The sequence below is a fragment of the Aotus nancymaae genome, unplaced genomic scaffold (genome assembly GCF_030222135.1).
Source record: "Aotus nancymaae isolate 86718 unplaced genomic scaffold, 86718_ANA_hifiasm-v0.15.2.pri h1tg000036l, whole genome shotgun sequence".
NCBI classification, from domain to species: Eukaryota; Metazoa; Chordata; class Mammalia; order Primates; family Aotidae; genus Aotus; species Aotus nancymaae.
In genome coordinates this window covers 47,789,194-47,807,715 of record NW_026988450.1, presented here as the reverse complement: position 1 = coordinate 47,807,715, position 18,522 = coordinate 47,789,194, and the positions used below count along the sequence as shown (strand labels likewise).

The 18,522-nt window shown below is 42.9% G+C and overlaps 1 protein-coding gene, 1 non-coding gene and 1 pseudogene across 3 annotated transcripts in view; 2 read left to right on the top strand and 1 right to left on the bottom strand.

Annotated features, from left to right (window-relative positions):
• Positions 1-1,230: 1,230 nt before the first annotated feature.
• On the top strand, positions 1,231-2,768 carry LOC105719655 (large ribosomal subunit protein uL30-like; annotated as a pseudogene).
• A 7,481-nt stretch (positions 2,769-10,249) lies between these two features.
• The window catches only part of STK3 (serine/threonine kinase 3), a 351,314-nt gene continuing 343,041 nt past the window's right edge, over positions 10,250-18,522 (top strand). For both annotated transcript variants that reach the window (XM_012455810.3, XM_064384446.1), the window contains exon 1: positions 10,250-10,431. In XM_012455810.3, the coding sequence (XP_012311233.1) occupies positions 10,406-10,431 (26 nt within the window). In that variant the 5' untranslated portion in view covers positions 10,250-10,405. The remainder of the gene's footprint in view (positions 10,432-18,522) is intronic.
• Positions 12,955-13,120, bottom strand: LOC135278205 (U1 spliceosomal RNA). Its single transcript, XR_010345752.1, has one exon. It is a non-coding gene; the product is annotated as a U1 spliceosomal RNA (small nuclear RNA).

Below are 18,522 nucleotides of genomic sequence, written 5' to 3'. Positions count from 1 at the left end.
CGGGGGCAACTGTGTAAAAGCATTTTGTTCCTGACTAGCTGCCTCACCCACTATCTTCACTATCTCTTTTGAGATGGAGACTTTGTTCCTGGACTTTGTGATTCAAAGAAAAATGAATATCCAAGAAATAACATAAGCTATTGAGTGGGTGAGGCAGTGGATCACCTGAGGTCAGGAGTTCGAGACCAGCCTAGTCAGCATGGTGAAACCCTGTCTCTACTAAAAATACAAAAAAAGTTAGCCAGCCATGGTGGCGCATGGCTTTAATCCCAGCTACTGAGGAGGCTGAGGCAGGAGAATCGTTTGAACCTGGGAGGCAGAGTTTGCAGTGAGCCGAGATCACGCCATTGCACTCCAGCCTGGGCAACAAGAATTAAACTCCATGTCAAAAAAAAAATAGCTTATGTTATTTCAATGTAAATTTCTGGTAACAATTTAGGAATTGCCTCTTCTTTTTTCCTTATCCCCAACTTGTAACTGCTGTTCATCAGAAGCCCACTGGAAAGCTTTGGGTTGGAATAAACTCTATACTTAATTATATTTTCTGAATCTCATCATTTAAGGTTGACACAATATTTACTTTATGAATTACTGTGTCTCCTTAAATTCCTTATATCCTAACCATGAAGGTGATGGCATTTGGAGTTGGGGACTTTGGAGGTGATTAAGTCATGAGGGCTAACCTCATGAATGGAATTCATATCCTTACAAAAGAGGTCTGAGGAAGTTGTTTACCTTTTCTACCACGTGAAGACACAAGGCTGGAAATGGCTGTCTATGAATCAGGGAGTGGGCCCTCACCAGACACTGAATCTGCCAGGCTCTCAATCTTGGACCTCCTAGCCTCTTTATGTTTTCTTTGTGTGGAAATCCATTCATTCATCCAACAAACATTTCTCCATTGATTATAATGTTCTGGGTACTTAGGTGTAGCAGATATTGTAGGCTGTTGTCTAATTACAATTTCCCCATTTTTTCTTAATAATAGGATTCCAACTTTGTTCTGTTGATGGAAAGGAGGAAGCTCAGACAAAATTAATATAAGTAGAGAGTTTATTTGGGTCAAGCTGGAAGATGGCCACCTGGGAGCACAGATTCAAGTTGCCATGAATAGGCACTCCAGTTAGCAGCAGTTATAAGTGTAATTTTAAAGGGAAAGAAGAGGCAGGTCCATTGCCAAGAATGTATATTAAAATAACATAAGCTATTGATCTGCAATACATTGTTCAACTGTAAAGTGTGGGTTATGGTGTCTGATGCTACATTATTAGGTACACTTGTAGCGACTTGTGCCAGTAGCAAGCAGTTTTAAGAGATGGATACAGATGTCCTCTTTTTCCGGCTGGAACTATGAAGGGTGTAGAAGAAAAGAAGAAGAAGCTTCCTGCTGTGCCAGAAACCCTTAAGAAAAAGCGAAGGAATTTCGCAGAGCTGAAGTTCAAGTGCCTGAGAAAGAAGTTTGCCCAAAAGATGCTTCGAAAGGCAAGGAGGAAGCTTATCTATGAAAAAGCGAAGCATTATCACAAGGAATATAGGCAGATGTACAGAACTGAAATTCGAATGGCAAGGATGGCAAGGAAAGCTGGCAACTTCTATGTTAACTGCAGAACCCAAATTGGCATTTGTCATCAGGATCAGAGGTATCAATAGTGTGAGCCCAAAGGTCTGAAAGGTGTTGCAGCTTCTCTGCCTTTGTCAAATCTTCAATGGAACCTTTGTGAAGCTCAACAAGGCTTCAATTAGCATGCTGAGGATTGTAGAGCCATATATTGCATGGGGGTACCCAAATCTGAAGTCAGTAAATGAACTAATCTACAAACGTGGTTATGGCAAAATCAAAAAGAAGCGAATTGCTTTGACAGATAACTCTCTGATTGCTCGATCTCTTGGAAAATATGGCATCATCTGCATGGAGGATCTGATTCATGAGATCTATACTGTTGGAAAATGCTTCAAAGAAGCAAATAACTTCCTGTGGCCCTTTAAATTATCTTCTCCACGAGGTGGAATGAAGAAAAAGACCACCCATTTTGTAGAAGGTGGAGATGCTGGCAACAGGGAGGATCAGATCAACAGGCTTGTTAGAAGAATGAACTAAGGTGTCTCCCATGATTATTTTTCTAAGCTGGTCAGTTAATAAAGAGTACCTGCTCTCAATTGAAAAAAAAAAAAAGAGAGATGGATACATAGCTCACCAGGTGGTTGCGGGGGAGTAGAATGTGATTGCTGTCTCACTGGGCCTGATAATTTTTAAAGACTCACATCCCTCAGATAAAGGTTTTTCTTTTCTCAGTTCTTCTCTGCATGCTTCTTTTTGCCATAAGCTTCAGGGAAATCTGGTCCTAGCCTCAGCTCTAAGCCCACCTCCATGGGGTGAATCACAAATAGTCTTAACAGGTTTTGGTTATCCCCTTTTCTTTGTCAGAGATAACAAAACCAAAATCTAAGCCCCCCAACTGACTAATTCAACCTGCTTTTGGCCAAGGGATTCCAAAGAAACCTGAAAAACTCGTTCAGGTTATGACGGAAGTAAGAGTTTAGACACAACTCACCAGTGTTAACGTTAAATAGTGATCCTCAGACTGATAGAACAGACTCTTTGTAGCAATGAGATACCAACTCCAAACTGCCTCTGGTCACATCACATGACAAATAACAGACCCTAAAGGAAATCAAAGTGTTTTTACCCCCAAATATATTTCTTTGACATATTTCAGAATGGCCCTGCAAAGCTGTCGCTTGTGGGAAAAATTTACTTTCTCTAGAGAATCCTCTTCCCTTTCCATATGTTTTCCTGATCCAGGAGAGATTTAACTGAGTCTGACACCTTTTCAGGTCTGCTAAGAGGCATTTACCATCTATTCTCTTTGAAGTCAGCTACCTGGAGGCTCCATCTATGTAACAAGAACATTGGCTCCCATAAGCCCCCTTATCTTAACCACAAGACTTTCTTTCTGCTGACTTGAACTCTTTAGACAAAGCTGAACTCTTTCAACCAACTGTCAATCAGGAAATCTTTGGATTCTCCTATGACCTGGAACTCTCCCCCTCCCAACTTTGAGATGCCCTGTTTTTCCAGGCCAAACCAATATAAACCTTATGTAAATTGATTTCTGTTTTTGCCTGTAGTTTCTCTCTCTCTAAAGTGTGTAAAATCAAGCTGTAACCCATCCACCTTAGGCACATGTTCTCAAGACCTCCTGAGGTCATTGTCCTTACTACATTTGGCTCAGAATAAATCTCTTCAAATATTTTACACAGTTTGGCATTTTTCATCAACACGTCTGTGACACATTTCTAGCCAATAGGACATGTAGGGAAGTCTGCAGAGGGGCTTCTAGAATAGACGTTTCCTACCATCTTATGAAAATTGTATTCAGAAATAAATAATTCTCTTCTGGTGCTGGGCATTGTCATGTCTCCATGGAAGGTCTGGAACACTGGTGGTCATCTTGGCCCTGGGAAGGGTAGGAGATACTTTGAGGAGACAACTAGGTCTGCTGTGCACAGCAGAGCAGTGAGAAATAAAAATGAAATCCTAGGCTCTGCAGTCAACTGAATGGATCCTGGTTGGCCAAGGGGACCACAGAGAAACCTTAAAAACTAAGTTCCCAGCCATGACAGGATAGGAGGTCAGACATATCTCATTATACCTCTTCCCTTGCTAATTGCCATTAGACTTTCCTTCCTAAGAGTTAAACAGGAACTAGCCCTTTTGAAAGACTTGCTGGACTCTTTTTTTTGTGGTTTTGACAGTACAACTGACCAGCATTCCTTTCTGCTAAGTGACCACCATGGACTAGTTCTGGCTGATTTACAGAGGACATGTCTTCTGTTTCACATTTTGAAGTATACAGCTTAATTTTAATGCATTGAAATGTTGTCTCCACCCCAAAGTGAACATGGGACATATGTAACATGCATATTTGCTTACTGTGCATGTGAATGCCTCTCCTTTGTGAATATTCATAGCTCCTTCTATAACCTGTTGAATATGTATACTTAGCCAATCTGTTCAGCCTAATTCCTGTCTCATTCTTCCTCTTTAAAGTGCCTACTTCCAGTTTCTGACAGAGGCTATGCTTCCCAGATTGCAGGATGGCCAGCCTGCAGGCTGCAACCTTTTACGAGAAATAAAGCGCTCCACTTCAAATCTATGAACCTGTGATTCTTAAGTTGACAACAAGAAATGGAAGTAAATTGAAGAATTATTCAAACCCAGAAACACCTCCTTCTAGGCTTCTTGTTTTAAAAATCATTTTGAGTTGTTACTTGTAGTTAATAGTTATGCTAGATTCCTGAGATGACAAATAGAAGAAGATACTGTCCTTATTCCCAAGAGGCTCACAGCATGGTCAGAGGAACAAGTTAATTAATAGTTTAAGATTGTTAATATGGCTCATGCCTGTAAGCCCAGTGCTTTGGGAGGCCAAGGTGGGCAGATCACCTGAGGTTAGGAGTTTGAGACCATCCTGGCCAACATGATGAAACCCCTGTCTCTACTAAAAATACAAAAATTAGCTGGGCATGGTGGCACGCACCTGTAGTCCCAGCTACTGGGGAGGCTGAGGCAGGAGAATCGCTTGAACCCAGAAGGTAGAGGTTGTAGTGAGCCGAGAACATGCCACTGCACTCCAGCCTGGCAACAGAGCCAAAAAAAAAAAAATTGTTATGGTAAAGGAGGACAGAAGTTAAATTCAAATGCAACATGCTAGTTTCTAACTATAAAACTGAGTTAGAAAACAGAAGCAGATCAAGAGAAAATGTTTTGTAGAGAAAATGTTTTGTAAAGTTACCTCTTGAAGAAAAACATTTCCAAATTTTCTTGCAGATAAAAACCTACGCAATATATTTGATAAGAGATTTCTCTCTCTTCCAAACTCTTTCTTATTATAGCAGAAAAGATTAACATTTGTTAATTAATATTATTTTTCCAACAAATATAAAAATGAGGCTGGGCATGGTGGCTCATGCCTATAATCCTAGCACTTTGGGAGGGTAAGGTGGGAGGATTGCTTGAGACCAGGAGTTCAAGACCAGTCTGGGTAACACAGTGAGACCCCTGTCTCTACAAAACTCAAAAATAAACTTAGTTGGGCATGGTGGTGGATGCCTGTAGTCCTGGCTACTTGGGGGACTAAGGCAGGAGGATTCCTTGAGCCTAGGAGTTCAAGATTGTAGTGGGTTTTGATTGTGCCACTGTACTCCAGCCTAAGAGAGATACAAAGTTGTAGTTTCAATGAATAGCTACAACTAGTACAAGGAAAATTTTTTTTACCTTAATATTTTTCTATCTTAATATTTTAAACATGGTGGTGTATGTATTCAGTTACAAAGAATGTGCTTTTCGTTATTCAAAGGAACTGGATCTCAGGTTGCAGATTTCTCTCCCATTTCTCTTAAAGCACTCAACTGAGAATTGTAATCAGTTGTTTGCTAGTATAATTAAAGTGTATATTTAATCTGGATTCCAAATGGAGCTGTTGGAAGCAGAAACAGATTACCTTAATTTCACAGTTAAGTGAAGCTGGGTGACCCTTATCTGTATCTGAAATGTTCCTGCAGCGTTCATTGTTCATGAATGCTGCTGCCCCTAATTTGCAGTTTGAATGATGACTTCTGTGCTTTCTTTTTGGAATCTTCAAGTTGGCTTTCCACAGACAAAGTAAAACAGAAGCTTGAGGCACTTTTTTCTTCTTCTAATTCAGGAGAAAAAAAAATTCCTTTTATTCAGTAACACACAACACACCAGGCACACTCCTGCCTCTGGGCCTTAGCACTTATTGTTCCCTTGGCCTCACATTCATGCTAGCTGCATGGCCCTGGCCTCCACTTCCTTACTCTCTCATTGAGGCCTTCCTTTGCCATCCTACCTGAATTCCATCCCTTCCCTTCACTTTATTTTTATTTATTTTTTCTGAGACGAAGTTTTGCACTTGTTGCCCAGGCTGGAGTGCAATGGCGCGATGTCGGCTCACTGCAACCTCCGCCTCCTGGGTTCAAGTGATTCTCCTGCCTCAGCCTCCCAAGTAGCTGTAATTACAGGCATGCACCAGCATGCCTGGCTAATTTTTTGTATTTTTAATAGAGACGGGCTTCTCCATGTTGGTCAGGCTGGTCTTGAACTCCCAAAGTGCTGGGATTGTAGGCATGAGCCACGGCGCCTGGCCTTTTTTTTTTTTTTTTTTTGAGGCAGCGATTTGCTCTGTTGCCCAGGCTGGGGTTCAGTGGCGTGATCTTTGCTCACTACAACCTCTGTCTCCTGGGTTCACACAGTTCTCCTGCCTCAAACTCCTGAGTAGTTGGGATTATAGGCGATCACCACCATACCCGGATAATTTTTGTATTTTTTTAGTAGAGATGGGGTTTCACTATGTTGGCCAAGCTGGTCTCAAACTCCTGACCTCAAGTGATCCGCTCACCTCGGCCTCCCAAAGTGCTGGGATTACAGGCTTGAGCCTCTGCATCTGGCCTCTTCCCCTTCGCTTTATATTCCCTTTCTCCATTTCACTTTTTTTCCTTATCAGTTTTCAATATCTAACATGCTCTATTAGGTACTTTTTAATCTTATTATGTTTTCTCATCCAGGATGTAAACCCCAGCCACTGAAGGCAGGGATTTTTGTCTATTTGTCTCTTTTCTTCACTGATGAATCTCTAGCACCTAGAACAGTGCCTGGCATATTTAGGTGCTCAAGAAATATTTGTTGACTGATTTACAGTGGAATAAGGCCCAGCTTTGGAGTCACAAAGGCCTGGATTAGAATACAGACATTCTGTTTGTCCTACGGTAACTCCTTTCATACTTTTGAACCTCAGTTTTCTCACCTATAAAATGGAAATAACTACTTCACAAGGTAGTTTAAAGGGTTTAATGAGAAAATGGAGGAGTCATATGATATTTATTAGCCTTTTCCCTTTTCAAGTTGAAGAAAGACCTTAGAAATTTATTTTCTACTATTATCCCTCCTCCTTTCACAATTCTTTATGGGCATATCAGTCAGGATCGTAAGCCCTTTAGAAGGTACAATCAAATTAGGGTCAGTTGAAGAGAGTTTAATTTACAAAGCATCAACTGAGGATTGAGGTTAGGGAAACATAGGACATAGAGAAGAATCCCAGGGAATAGCAGAGCAGCCATGACACCTAGACCCAAAGGGTCAAGGGGAAGAAGGGATAATTGGGTAGAGTAGTTTGCCTTGCAAAGAGCCACGATTCTCTGGAACACAGCTAGCCCTAGGTGACATCACAGCAAGGGAACCAGGGCATTAAATAGTCTCACCCTCCTTTCTCCCTCAAATGATCTCTTGCTGGGCCTATCATCAGACCCAACTAAAAGCCAAGGGGCTTCTGCTCTCAGAGCTGAGAGCAGATGGTAAAGAATGGAGAATGATTCTGCAGGACTAAAAGGAAGCTATCCAACCCAGTGCCCTTACTATGTATCAGGCACTTGCTATGCAAGCTATCGAGAATAAAGATATGGCTCAACTTTCAATCAACTCATAGTTGAGTTGGGATGACAGTCTAATAAACAGAACTTCAATACAGTGTGATAAGTTTCATACAAAAGCCAACACAGGGTGCTATGGACATATATAAGACAGGCATCTCTTACCAACTTAAATGTGACAGGAAGTGGGTGATGGCACTGGTGGTTTGACTGGGGAAGTCTCCTTGGAAATTATGGTTGGTAAAACAATTCAGAGATCATTTTATTTATTTATTTATCCTTTTTTTTCTTTCTTTTTTGAAACAGGGTCTTACTCTATTGCTCCGGCTGGAGTGCAGTGGCTTGATCATGGCTCACTGAAATCTTGGCCTCCTGGGCTCAGGCAATCCTCCTACCTTGGCCTTTCTAGCAGGTAGGACTACAGGTGCATGCCACCATGCCCAGCTATTTTTATTTTAGAGATGGGGTTTCACCATGTTTATCAGGCTGGTCTCGAACTCCTGGGCTCAAGCTATCTGTCTGCCTCGGATTTCCAGTGTTAGAGTTGAAGGTCTGAGCCACTTCACCCAGCCTTTCTTAAAAGGTTTCTCTTATGAAACACAAAAATGGGAGTGAGTGGGCGCAGTGGCTCATGCCTGTAATACCAGCTTTGGGAGGCTGAGGCAGGTGGATAGCCTGAGGTCAGGAGTTTGAGACCAGGCTGGCCAACATAGTGAAACTCCCATCTCTACTAAAAATACAAAAAATTAGCTGGGCATGGTGGTGGGCACCTGTAATCCCAGCTGCTAGGGAGGCTGAGGTGGGAGAATTGCTTGAACCAGAGAGGCGGAGGTTGCAGTGAGCCGAGATTATGCCATTGCGCTCCAGCCTAGGCAACAAGAACAACAAAACTCCATCTAAAAAAAAAAGGGGGAGTATGGCATGGAAGTGAAGAAGTGAAGATGAGAGTGGGGGGTAATTTCAAACCTTCTGCTTTAACATTTTAAATATTTAGGTTTTTAAATTGTTATTGTCCTGTTACTTCTGAACAGTCAGACTGTGGATCTTTAATAAATGCAAACAAGTATAAAATTTTATAGCCAGGCATGGTAGTGCCAGTTTGGGAGGCAAAGGTGGGAAGATTGCTTGAGCCCAGGAGGGCTGAGGCTGCAGTGACGCATGATCACACCACTGCATTCCAGCCTGGGTGACAGTGAGATCCTGTCTCAAAACAAAAACAAAACCTTTTCCTTGTTCTCAAAATTTGAGTTTCAAAAATGGTCATAAAATAACTGGAATATAATGGTTTGAAAATAGTGTAAGTTTATTACATAGCGAAACAATGCAAAAAGAGGACTAAACTAAATTTGTGTTAGCTGCTAATAGACAAGCTTAATTTTGGCAAATATTCGCATTATTCAACATTCTCTTCAAATTTGTTTCCTTTAACATTCTCTTCTTATTTATTGTTCTAACCTCCAAGAAAACTCTATATGACTCTACATCTTGACAATTCCTTCCGTCCCTTCCTTCCTTCCCTCCTTTACTTCTCTTTCTTTCTCTCTCTTTCTCCTTCCTTCCTTCCTCTCTTTCTTTCTTTTTCTTCCTTTCTTCCTTTCCTTCCTTTCTTTCCTTTCTCGACAGAATCTGCTCTGTCACCCAGGCCGGAGTGCAGGGGTGCCATCTCAGCTCATTGCAACCTCTGCCTCCAGGTTCAAGCGATTCTCTTGCCTCAGCCTCCCAAATAGCTGGGAGTACAGGTGCATCACCACACCCCGCTAATTTTTTTTATTTTTAATAGAGACAGGGTTTCACCATGTTGGCCAAGCTGGCCTTGAATTCCTGAGCTCAAGTGGTCCACCCGACTAGGCTTCCCAAAGTGCTGGGATTACAGGCATGAGCCACCGCGCTGGGCCTATCTTGACAATTTCTGACAAAAACAAGCAAATTCATGTAGCAGCTATATGTTGTTATGTGAAAGGTATCTATATATGAAATTTAAAGTTAAAAGTATACTCACAATATGGATGCATGCAGTGGTCAAATTACAGTGGGATGAGGGCTACGGGGATCAGGTTGTGGGACAGGACCAAAAAGGGAAGGAAATATGCTTTTCTGGGCTATTCTTCTTGGCACCATAATCTGTGACAGGCTTGCCACGTTACCCAATTGGACAGCTGCAAGAATCCAGTGAACTGAGTTTGGTGCACCGAGAGCTCTCACTGCACTAATTATTTTCTCTGTAATTAGATGTAATTATTGTGAAACTTAGCGAGGAGCTTGTCCACAATAAAAATGGAACAAGAATTTCCGGAAGTATCCCTAGTACTGTGGCCTACACATGTCAAATGGTTGGGGGAAAACATAACCGATAATTAAGAAACAGAACTAGAGAGGGAAGCGTGGGCAGTTAGAAAGTAATGCTTCAAACGGATTCACACAATGTTTGGATGTACCCTTGGGAAAGCCAAAGAAATGAGTCAAATCTGATCAGGGCAAACCCTAGCGACGGCAAGCGAGGGGCGGGGCCGTGGGCTAGCTCGGAGGGACTTGCCCTTCTCTAGCCTAGAGCGGCTCCGGCCTCGCCCCCTCGCTCTAGCAGAACCTCCTCCTTTTCCCGGTCAACGGGCTCTGGGGCCAGCTCCGCCTTCGTCCCTGGCCCCGCCCACCAGCCGCTGCTCCGGCCCTGCCCGCCACCCCAGACCGCGGCAGGCTCCGCCCCAAGTCGCGGCTCCCGGCTCCGCCCACCGTGTCTGGGCAGCTGCCGGAGGCGGGAGGCCAGGCGGCCGGGCGGCCGGGGGCGGGGCGGGAGGAGCGGTGCTCTGGAGCGGGAGGGAGATCCGCTGCGGAGTTACGGGAAAGTTGGTCCGAGTTCCCAGAGTTTCCCTCTGTGGTTCCCTGGGCTCGGCCGGCCGGGCTCCTTTCCTTCTTTCGGCCTTCGCGGTCCACCGGGTCCCTCTCTCTGCCCTCGGCCGTCATGGAGCAGCCGCCGGCGCCTAAGAGGTAACGAATCGGGGAGCGGAAAGAAGGAGGGAAGCTGCGCCAGCGGCCGCGGGGCGGGGGTGGCTAGGCCAGGCCCTGCTGCGACCCTCTCCCCGCCCGCCTGGCCCGAGCCGGGCGTGCCGAGGTCGGGAGGCGGGTCTGAGTGCCCCTCCGCGTCTGTCCACGGGGCAACGCGGGGCCTGAGGGGAGCGGGAGCCGGAGCCTCCCCCGCGGCCTGGCGCGTGGAAAGTCTGGTGGGCAGCGCCGGGGTCCCCGCGGCCTGACCTCCCGGGGCGGGTCGGGTGATCCCTCGTGGCAAGTTCACGAAGTCTGGGAGACCTAAAACCGGGAAATTATTGGTCTTCTTACAACCACGTAGACTTTCTTGTCAAGTACTTCTTAATGCTGCCTTTTTTGTTTTTTTGAGAAGGTGGTTTGCTTATGGCTAAGGAATTAAATATTAATAGCTACATAGTCTGTAAAACATTGTGGATATGCGGCTGTGACAGGTGTTCCTCCCCCTACCCCATCAAGTTCAGAAGTATTTATGGATGCAAGACAGTGGGAGGTTTAAATTAGACCCCCTCCCCCCAATATAGTTTTGCGTGTAAAAATAGTGCTGCTTTGTTATGGTATTTACTGTTATTAATAGTTTATATTTAATCTTTGATACATATGTTGGAAATTATGCATACAAGAGTGTATGTGTTTGAACTAATATTTGCAATGCTCTTACGAAGCCAAATCTAGGTTGTCCATTGACAGAAGTTCGTAATATTCATTCCTCTCTCCCCAGGAATGACTTAACGAATTGTTTGATGTTGCTAACACATTTAACCTCAGTCTTTCATTTTTAACTTATAAAATAAGGATAGTAATCCCTCAGTGCTGTTGTGAAGATTAAAAAGTTCATATGCTTTGACAGCTAGAGGTCCTTAGATGAAACGTGTCGTGTTCAAGAACATGGGATAATTGAAAAGGTAGGAACTTTGGGAGCTACTGTGAATTGTGTGACTAGACATGTGAGCCTTGAGGCCTGGAAGCCATCTGCTGAGGTTAAAAGGCGGGATTTGTGAACGGGTTTCCAAAAGCGACCTACCGTCAAATATCTTGAGCAATTAGCATTTTGTAAGTTACCTGCATTCTACTCACTGGGCACCCTTTTAATACAATAAAAGAAAATTGGGCACTTTTTTCTTTTCTGGAAGAACTGGAAGGAGCACCTCTGAGAGAACACAGTAGGCCAGTCTAAACAACTCTTAATTGAAGTGAAACTCTCTATTGATTAGCTGTACTGTAAGTTATCAGAATTTCATTAAAAGGTGTAAGGGAATCCCTGCCCTTGTAGAGAGACGTTAGAGAACCTGGAGGAGTCAGGGGCAGGTGTAGGTGGTAATTCCTGGTGATTTATACTTTTCAAAGTGGTGGTTTTACATTTAACAGACTTATTTTTAGTATTTTGAAGGCAAAAGGAGTGTGACATCAATCCCTTATATCTGAATGCCTCAACATTTTTTCGTAGTGTTTTCATATTCATAATATGTAATCTTCATAGCAACCCTATGGAGTAGGTTGGGTTATAGGCATTAATCGTAGTTTATAGATGAGGATGTTGAGAGAGTTTGCCACATGGAAGGCTGTAACAGGAATTACTGGCAGTTTTGCCCTTATTGATCATTATCTCTTAATAATGAAATATAGCTACTCATTTTGAGGTCATCCTGTTTGCCAGGAAATTTACGTATACATTGTTTAAATCCTAAGAAATAGTAATCCTGGCTCTGCTGCTTATTATGCTACCTCTAAGTTCAATTTCTTCATCTGTAAAATGTATTGTGGGGATTAAATGAGGTGATATGTAAAGCACCTGGGACAGAGCAAGACCCTGTCTCAAAATAACAAACAAAACAAAAACAATGAAAGATAATGGGGTCTGATTTAATAAACATTTATGTATCACAACTGAGTTTAAGAAATAAAATATGGGCCAGGTGCGGTGGCTCACACCTGTAATCCCAGCACTTTGGGAGGCCAAAGTGGGTGGATCATCTGAGGTTGGGAGCTTGAGACCAGCCTGACCAACATGGAGAAACCCTGTCTCTACTAAAAATACAAAATTAGCTGGGCATGGTGGCACATGTCTGTAACCCTAGCTACTCGGGAGTCTAAGGCAGGAGAATCGCTTGAACCCGGGAGGCGGGGATTGCAGTGAGCTGAGATGATGCCATTGCACTCCAGCCTGGGCACAAGCACCAAACTCTGTCTCAAAAAAAAAAAAAAAAAAAGAAATAAAATATGACCAATATATTTGAAGCCACTATGTGTTCAAATATATTGGTCATATTTTATGTTTTCCTTATTAAGTGAGGCTCAAAGTGGTTAAATAATGTGGTGAAGTGGAGAAGGGGCCAGAATTCTGCATGTGATGGGCTACAAAGGCTGTGCAGTCCCTCATTGTATACAGTGATGCCTCTTTTTAAAACTGTTTCTTATCATTCCATGATGTAGTGGTTATCTTTTTTCTTTTTTTTTTTTTTGTAAAAAAGGGGGAAAGCGTGAACGCAGTCCCTCACTACCACAAATTATACAGTCAAGTTTCCCACATTTGGGGAAATCACAGGGGTCAGCACATCCGGAGTGCAATGGATAAGCCTCGCCCTGGGAAAACCACCTTCGTGATCATGGTGTGGTTATCTTTTTCTGTAATTTCCTGGTCTCTGTTGCTTATTCTGTTCTTAATCCCTGTAAAAGTGCCATTTTGCTCTTCTACCTTGAATAACACTTCCTTAGTGCTGACTTTTACATGGCCTTATTGATGTTGTTGATGTTCAAGTATGACTAGAAGAAGCTGCTGCTCAGTTGGCATTTTTAATTTTTTAATTTTTTCAGGTAGGTCTTACTCTTTCTTTCATTTTTTCTTTCTTTCTTTTTTTTTTTTTTGAGATAGAGTCTTGCTCTGTTGCCAGGCTGGAGTTCAGTGGCGTGATCTCAGCTTACTGTAACCTCCGCCTCCTGGGTTCAAGAAATTCTCCTGCCTCAGCCTCTTGAGTAGCTAGGACCACAGGCGTGTGCCACCACACCCAGCTAATTTTTGTATTTTTAGTTAAGAGGGGGTTTCACCATGTTGGCCAGGATGGTCTCGGTCTCTTGACCTTGTGATCCGCCTGCCTTGGCCTCCAAAAGTGCTGGGGTTACAGGTGTGAGCTTCCGCACCCAGCGCGGTCTTATTCTTTCATTATCCCATCTAGTTTGTCACCAAAGCCTATCAGATTTTCTATTAAAAAGTTGGTGGATTAATTTTTTCTCTTTTCTTTCCCAAGAGTACTACCCCATAAAACCCATTCCATGGTTTTATGACCCTCACTTTTGAATTGCAGCAGTACCTTCTAGCTGGACACTTTGGTCCAGCGGTTTTCAAAAATATTTTTGTGGGTAACCCCCAACATGGGCACCGAGGAAGAAGAGCTGTGCAGAGCCCAGGCACAATTAGTGCTTGAAGTATAACTTACTGTTTACTTATATCTAGCTTATATATATGATCATACTTAGTTCCATATAATCTTATATCTAGCTTATATATATATAACCTTACTTAGTTTTATATAACCTTTCTATATAATGGATTGTAATCAGAGCTGTACCGACACATTTAGTGCTGATTTATATAATCTTTCTATATAATCACATAGTAGTTTGTAGTAGGAGGAATGCCTAGAGCAGTCACAGAGCAGAAGCAAGTACATGGGAAAAACACCCAGGCCAGGACAAGAACCAATGACCCAGGTGGTAGCGCCCCTGACTGAAAGGACATACGCTACATGGTAGGGCAGGGCCTAGACGGCAGCACTCAATACCCACTGCATGGCTGGCTTGGAGCAAGAGTTATTCCTCCTGAAAAGGAGTGGCAGTACCTTGCATCCAGTTCTTGTGGAAGTAGGCCTCAGGCCTGAGATCCCGTGAACAACCGAGGAAGAAGAACCCCTCTGGTGTAATGATGCCATGGTGGCTGTACACCCTGTCAGCTTTTTCTTGCTACTAGGCTGGCTCACATCATCCTCCTATAAATTATCTTAGAGAAGAGCACACTCTGTCAGCTCCCACTGCATTGGTTTACAGCATCCTTCTATAGGAATCCTTTGAAGTCTCCAGCCCCCAGATAAGAAGTGTTGTGCACGGCACCTGTTGCATACAGCTCACCTCCTTGCCCCGGTGACCTAATGGGGGTGGACCTCCTTTTTTGTACATGACCCTCTACTACTGCACATGGCACAGTCCCCTACTGTGGATGGCCCACTTCTCTAACTAGGTGACCTAATGGGGTGGCCCCCTTGCTTGCTACTCACGTGATTATATATGCCCTATCATTAAGCCTATAGATGACCTCACGACCCTTCCCCCTGACTTGTACCTAATAAATGCAGACACTTCTGGACGTTCCGGGCCTCGCCTGTCTCTGCTGATAGGTGGCTAGCTAGCCCCTGAGCCCAGCTGCTCTTTTCCAGTCCTTCTGTGTCCTATCTCTTTATTTCTTGGATCCGGCACTCAGCACAGCAATAGGGGACACACCACAACCCTGTGGAGCTGTGGCCCTACAATTTTGTTTTGTTTTGAGACAGAGTGGCTCAGTCTTGGCCTACTGCAACCCCTGCCTCCCGGGTTCAAGTGATTCTTGTACCTCAGTCTCTTGAGTAGCTGAGATTACAGGCAGGCGCCCTGCCCAGCTCATTTTTGTGTTTTAGTAGAGACAGGGTTTCACCATGTTGGCTGGGTTGGTCTCCAACTTCTCACCTCAGGTGATCCACCTGCCTCGGCCACCCAGAATGCTGGGATTACAGGTGTGAGCCACCGCGCTTGGCACCCACTGTTCTTTATTTAGGTTATAGGCTGTGGGTACTCCCAGCTTTGCCTTTGTTCACACTTTTCTTTTAGAAAAGTTTGCGTTACTTTTTGCCTAAAGAATAATCTATGTTTTAGTCTTCCTTTAAAGCCTGCCTCATAAAGTATAGTATCTTTTCTGAGTACTTTATAGTCTGAGATATTTCACTAAATTCCTAACATGATATCCATTTGATTATATACCATCTTTTTTTTTATTACAAAATTTTAGACATCCAAAAGATGATGAGTGGTGCACGCCTTGTAATCTCAGCACTTTGTGTGGCTGAAGTGGGAGGATTGCTGAAGCCCGGCAGTGGGAGGTTTCAGCGAGCTGATTGTGCCACTGTACCCCAGCCTGGACGACAAAGTGAGACCGTGTCCCAAATAAACAAAAATAAAAACAAAACCAAAAGAAAAAAAAGTAACAGGGCTAATTTGATAAATACTTAGGTATTACCACCCAGTTTAAGAAATATTGATAAAAATATTACCAATACATTTGAAGCTACCATGTGTATTTCTTCTCAGTTACACTCCCTTCTCATCCCCCAAAGGGTAATCACTGCCGTACATTGGATGTTTGTTCTTCCCATTCGTGTCTTTATATTTTTAGTATGATACATATATATACGTATGTGTGTATATGTATGTATGTATGTACACATATCAACACATAATGTTAGGCCTGGGTATTAGGCCTGGCTTTGTCACTGACTTTGAAATTTGCTTCTTTGGATATCTGCTTCTCCTCTGGTAGTTGGAGATTCTAGTGTGTGGCCAGGTTCAAGAATCATGACTCAGAGACCTAGATGACTTTTAAGGCACCTCTCACCCTCACACTCATTGATTTGATCTCCTTGACGAGGTTTGTGTTAAACATGGGCAATAGATGTGGTCACCTATGTCACTGACTTGAGGTACCAGAGTAGCTTTTAGATTCCTTAGATTTTCTTACCTGTCACTGAGGTCTTCAGAGGTCCTTTTTTTTCTTTTTAACTCTTTTCTTTTGAAATTGGGTCTCACTCTGTTGACATGGCTGGAGTGCAGTGGCACAATCATGGCTCACTGCAGCCTTGACATCTCTGGGCTCAGGTGATGCTCCCACCTCAGCCTCCCGAGTAGCTGGGACCACAGGCATCCACCACCACACCTAATTTTTTTTTTTTTAATTTGTAGAGACGAGGTCTTGCCATGTTGTCCAAGCTGGCCAAAGTCATTACTAAAAGGATTTCCCTCTGGACAGGGAAATCCATTAAATCATAGATCCCCAACCTTTTTGGCACCAGGGACCAGTCTCATGGGAAACAATTTTTGCACGGATGGTTTGGTTGACGGGGGAAATGGTTTCGGGATGAAACTTCTACCTCAGATCATCAGGCGTTACTTAGATTCCCATAAGGAGCATGCACAGCGCAATAGGATTTGTGCTCCTTTAAGAATCTAATGCTGCTACTGATCTGATGGGGGGCAGAGCCCAGAGCAAGAGCAGTAATGCTCGCCCCACTGCTCACCTCCTGCTGTGCTGTCTGGTTCCTAACAGGCCACGGACCAGTACTGGTCCACTGTCCAGAGGTTGGAGACTCCTCTATTAAATGATTATTAATTATTAGCATTTTGGTTAGATTGAATTTATCAGGTTTTTTTGTAGGGGAATTGCTAGCTGAGAGAAAAATGACCACAGAATAGTCCAGCTTTGATAGGTAGAAAGGGAAATGATCAGAAGACATGGGCTTTTCACCAGGTGGAACCTTCATAGAAGGGAGGTGAGTCTCTATGATAGACAGCTGAGCAGCATGAGAACGCTGGTGTTTGAAGGGTAAATAGTTATATTTAAAGAAAGCACATGGTATCCCTGCTGGAGAGAGATACTTTACTAGGTAGGCTTTTTCCTCAGATAGGTTATAGTGTTAGTAGTTATTTTAAATGTGTGATTTGTTGATCTTGTTATAGTTGGAGGACAGGTTAGTGTTGAACAATGAAAATACTAGAAGGATAGTAAGAGAGTAAGTTATTGAAGCATATTTACTCTCAAGACAGGTGAGGAGAGTTCTTCAGTTTAAGCTATTGTTGGATTCTGTGGCAATTTTTTTTGTTGTTGTTAATGTGTGAAAGGGTAGTTTGGGGGAAATAAAGTTTAAGGTTGAGGTCAAACATTAGGGTGCCTTCACACAAACAGAAAGCAAGAAAACACTCATTTCATAAGGGCAAATGAGTGTTTGGATGAATTACCCATCAGAAGATAGATTATTATGGAATGAAAAAGCAAAGGTAAAGCGATGAGGCTATAGAGGAGTTAATTAGAAAGTATTCATAAATTCTTCAGCATGAAGAGCCCACATCATCTTGTAGCCATTTGTAGCCCTGATTTTAGGCCAGGAGTTAGGAATGGAGAGAGACAGCAGATAACTCTCAGTGCTCATGAATGGAATTGGGTGAGACAATGCAACACACCAGTTAAGTAGGTAGTAGGAATATCACAAAGATATTGCAGGGAGAAGAGGAGTGGACATCATATTATGTCTGTATTCCTAATTTATGTATTCTTGGAATGTTGGAAAATAAAATTCTTGTGTGTATATCATCTTGTGTGTATATCATCAAAGTAAAATTCTTGTACGTATATCATAATACACACATACATCTTGCGTGTATATTGTCAGAGAGATTGACTAAGTAGAGAGCTGGAGTTGTCTTGGAGAAGATGAACTCTAAGAACTCTTAAAAAACCCAGCAGCTTCAGGAGACAGGCCCTAGAGAAAATTTCCAATTTTAGAGGTAGGCAGGTGGACAAAATGTTCAAAGTAGTTAGTCCAAGGGGAAAAGAACCAAGAAAACAGGAGCGTCTCTGAATTAACAACTTGGTCCCTAAAGCATCTGCTGTCTTCCCTTTGGCTTTTCTTGGTTAGTTTAGGGTGTGATTAACTTCATTAGGATTGGTTTAGGCCCTGCTGCTGGGAACAGTCAGTTGGCTCTTCCTTTTTGGAGAGAGGGAATGTGACATAAAATTTGCAATAGTTCCTGGTAAACAGACTTTTGTTGCACATCAACTAGAGAAAGAAACTTAGTCTTTAGTTGACTCCAGGAAATAATTAATTTATAGGGATGAATAATTTAAAGGGCTGAATATGCTATACTGTAGAGTATACTAGTGCTAAAGAATGTGTTAGAAATGTAAAGGAAAGGGTAGCTATACATGAAACACAAGCTAGGTTGAAATGTGCTTTTCTCAAGTAA